The sequence below is a fragment of the Scaptodrosophila lebanonensis genome, unplaced genomic scaffold (genome assembly GCF_003285725.1).
Source record: "Scaptodrosophila lebanonensis strain 11010-0011.00,11010-0021.00 unplaced genomic scaffold, SlebRS2 tig00000001-arrow-pilon, whole genome shotgun sequence".
Taxonomy (NCBI): Eukaryota; Metazoa; Arthropoda; class Insecta; order Diptera; family Drosophilidae; genus Scaptodrosophila; species Scaptodrosophila lebanonensis.
In genome coordinates, this window is record NW_022060529.1 from 7,028,035 (window position 1) to 7,030,819 (window position 2,785).

Genomic DNA, 2,785 nt, shown 5'->3' on the forward strand with positions numbered 1-2,785 from the left:
CATGGGTCATGGATCGTGAACTAAACTATACTTTACTGTTTCCGTACAATCTTATCTATATTTTATGAGTGATTTCAAACAAAATATCCTTGTCTATTTCGACAAGAAATCTATACAAATACAATTTTTATTATTTTAAACCATATCTATGAGCGCCATTGATAGAGTGATTTGATATGGTCGGTCTTGACATATTTTCTGTGAAATCGAACGAGTTTTTAAAAAATAATTAATTTTTTTAATTTCCATCCCATTGTATTCGGGCATTGTGAATGGTCAGCCGCCTCTGCATTTAGTTTGTCATTGGAATTGTGGCTATTGTGTGGGCAGCTATGAATTGAATACATTGTAAGAGTTTATCAGCCAATATATAGTATGTATATCTTTGTATGAGCCTGCAAAAAATGTTGCATATCGGCAAGATTGACCCCAAAGCGAAGCTGTCAAATCAGTGGCAGAAGTAGCAATGCCATGGCATTGAAAGATGTTTTCCAAACTTGGCCACACGCACGCGCACTCTTCGTAACCCAAATTCTAGATAAATAAGTTGGCAGAACATCCATGACACATAAATGCTGGAAAGAGAGCGGAGCAAGAAAATGGTAGAACCTAAATAAATCACAGCAATCGCGCATCGAAAAAGTTCTCACACTCGCGATGTATTTGATTTTCACATATGCTGAGCCGCAAAACAATTTTCTTGTTTTCCCGTTTATTCTTCGACAATGCATTGCTTAGCCTTGTTACTTATGGAATACTAAACTCGACTAGGAGTAGAGCAAATGGACAAATATGGAGAGCGGTCACAAGAGGGACACAGTTAACTATGAGAACAGGTTATAATGTGTGTGTTGGGGCAATGATTAGCAGCATGCGCTACTCTGGGAAATGCTTAAGCTTACAATAACTTAATTAATTTCAGCTCTGGTCTCTGTCTGCCTCCGTCTTTATGGGCACCAACGACGGAGGTATGTTGAGGGTCTGAAATAAATAAGACAGTAAATGGAACATCCATATACTATTATTAGGCGTATAGCTTACTTTTCCCGGACAGGCGGCCTCATACTGATGCTTGAGGCTCTCCATTTCATAAACGCATGTGGTCAAAGCAGTACGCAGCTCGCAAAGCAATACCATGTCCGAGCGCAACTCATTAAACGAATTGCAAATGTCCTCTGTTGGTGGTGGGGCGGGATCTGTTGGGCACACAGCAGTGAGTGAAAATAAAATTTATTATTAAACTAGACACCTACCAACTTTGAACTCCTGTATTGCCTGCTCCAACGCTTTGACCTTGCGCTGTCCAATATTGGCGGGTAATTTCATCTTTTGTGAACGCAACGACACGCCAGAGCCACGCAAATCGGCAAACTTGATGCCACTGCTGCCAATCTCAATGGCGTTGACCACTGAGTCCACCTTGGAAGGACGCGGCTGATGATGTACCTTTTTCTTGTGAAGCTTCTTTTCGTATTTTCGTGTGCTCGGCGTGTTGGCTGCGTGCTCATTTTGTTGATCCGCTTGTGAAATGAGTTTCTGTAAGTCTTGGGTCTTACGCTCGCGCTCTTTCTTGCGGGCCTCGATCTTTTTCATCTCGTTTATAAGCATTTGCTCCTCCTCCACCTGCTGCGTGGTGCGTTTAAAGAGTTTCTCCAGTTGCTCTTTGCGTCGACGCTCGTGATCTGCATCGAAAACGAATGTTTTCTTTTCGCTTGTCTGATTTTTGACTTTAGCCAGCAGTGCAACGACTTCATAGTACCGCTCTTTTAGATCCTCCACAGTCTTGGCTCCATGCTGCTGTCGGTTCCAGCGATCGGCCATAACGATGAAACGAAGATCAAAGCTGCAAACAGGGTAGGATTAATTTAACATATACTTTTTAAGATCGCTCATCATACCGCCTTGCCAGGTCGAAGAGATGATCTGTCTGGACTTTGCTCCAGTTCTGTATGTTGTTCCGCAAATGGGCATTATATTCGGTCATCGTATATGTCGGTATTTCAAGCTGTTTGTTAAACTTTGCGAAAGGATAGTCGGAAGAATCGTCGCTCACGCGCTTCCAATGGTGAAAAACAGCAGCGTCATTGCGAGCTGGATTTGAAAACGGAGCCCATTCCCATTTGCGCACCTTCTTCATGCCTAGCCGCGCCTTCGCCTGTTTGTATCCGGCGCCAATACCTAGAGCAGTGTCAGTTGGCAGGAGTGGAGGAGCATCCTTCTTGTCTGTGTAGAGTAGCGCGAAGACTTCGCGGTGCATGCCCTCGGGCCGCTTCGAGGCATGCTTAGTGCTGCAAATGCATTTTTCTCGGTTTCATTGTTTAAAAAAAGATTCATTTTGGTTACCGTTCAAAGTTGCGTTTTTTCGTGGCGAGAAATGAATCTCTTGTCACTTCCGGCGTATTGGCACGCTCCATGTCCAAAATATCACGCACGTCAGCCGACATGATGTTTCTGTTATACGTTTTTTTATTCTTCTTGATTTAATAATACAAAAAATGGTTTTTATTGGCAAATTTCAGTAAATTAGGGATGTGCGATGTATCGTCTACGAATTTGGTTCTATGTGGTAACATCGATAAAGTCAGCATCGTGTTGTTTTGGTATTTTTACTCTTACCGGCAACCCTTAGCCGGTTTTTAACATTGCCATACTGCAAAAAATGTTCCATATAAAACGTAAACAAAGTTGTAGTGCTACCAGATCGATAAAAACAGTTTAAGAGCCGCTAGAATTTTTATTAAGGTGGCAGGTATTTGTTCCACAGCACGTGCTTCGAACTGGTGTT

General features: G+C 42.4%; 1 protein-coding gene across 1 annotated transcript; it reads right to left on the reverse strand.

Moving 5' to 3' along the window:
* Positions 1–700: 700 nt before the first annotated feature.
* LOC115620003 (DNA methyltransferase 1-associated protein 1) lies at positions 701–2,540 on the reverse strand. The gene is made up of 5 exons (XM_030513091.1): positions 2,344–2,540; positions 1,899–2,288; positions 1,254–1,843; positions 1,042–1,196; positions 701–981 (listed from the first exon to the last, which is right to left on the reverse strand). The coding sequence occupies exons 1-5, from the start codon at positions 2,442–2,444 to the stop codon at positions 919–921; spliced, it is 1,299 nt and encodes a 432-aa protein (XP_030368951.1). The 5' UTR covers positions 2,445–2,540; the 3' UTR covers positions 701–918.
* Between the last annotated feature and the right edge of the window lie 245 nt (positions 2,541–2,785).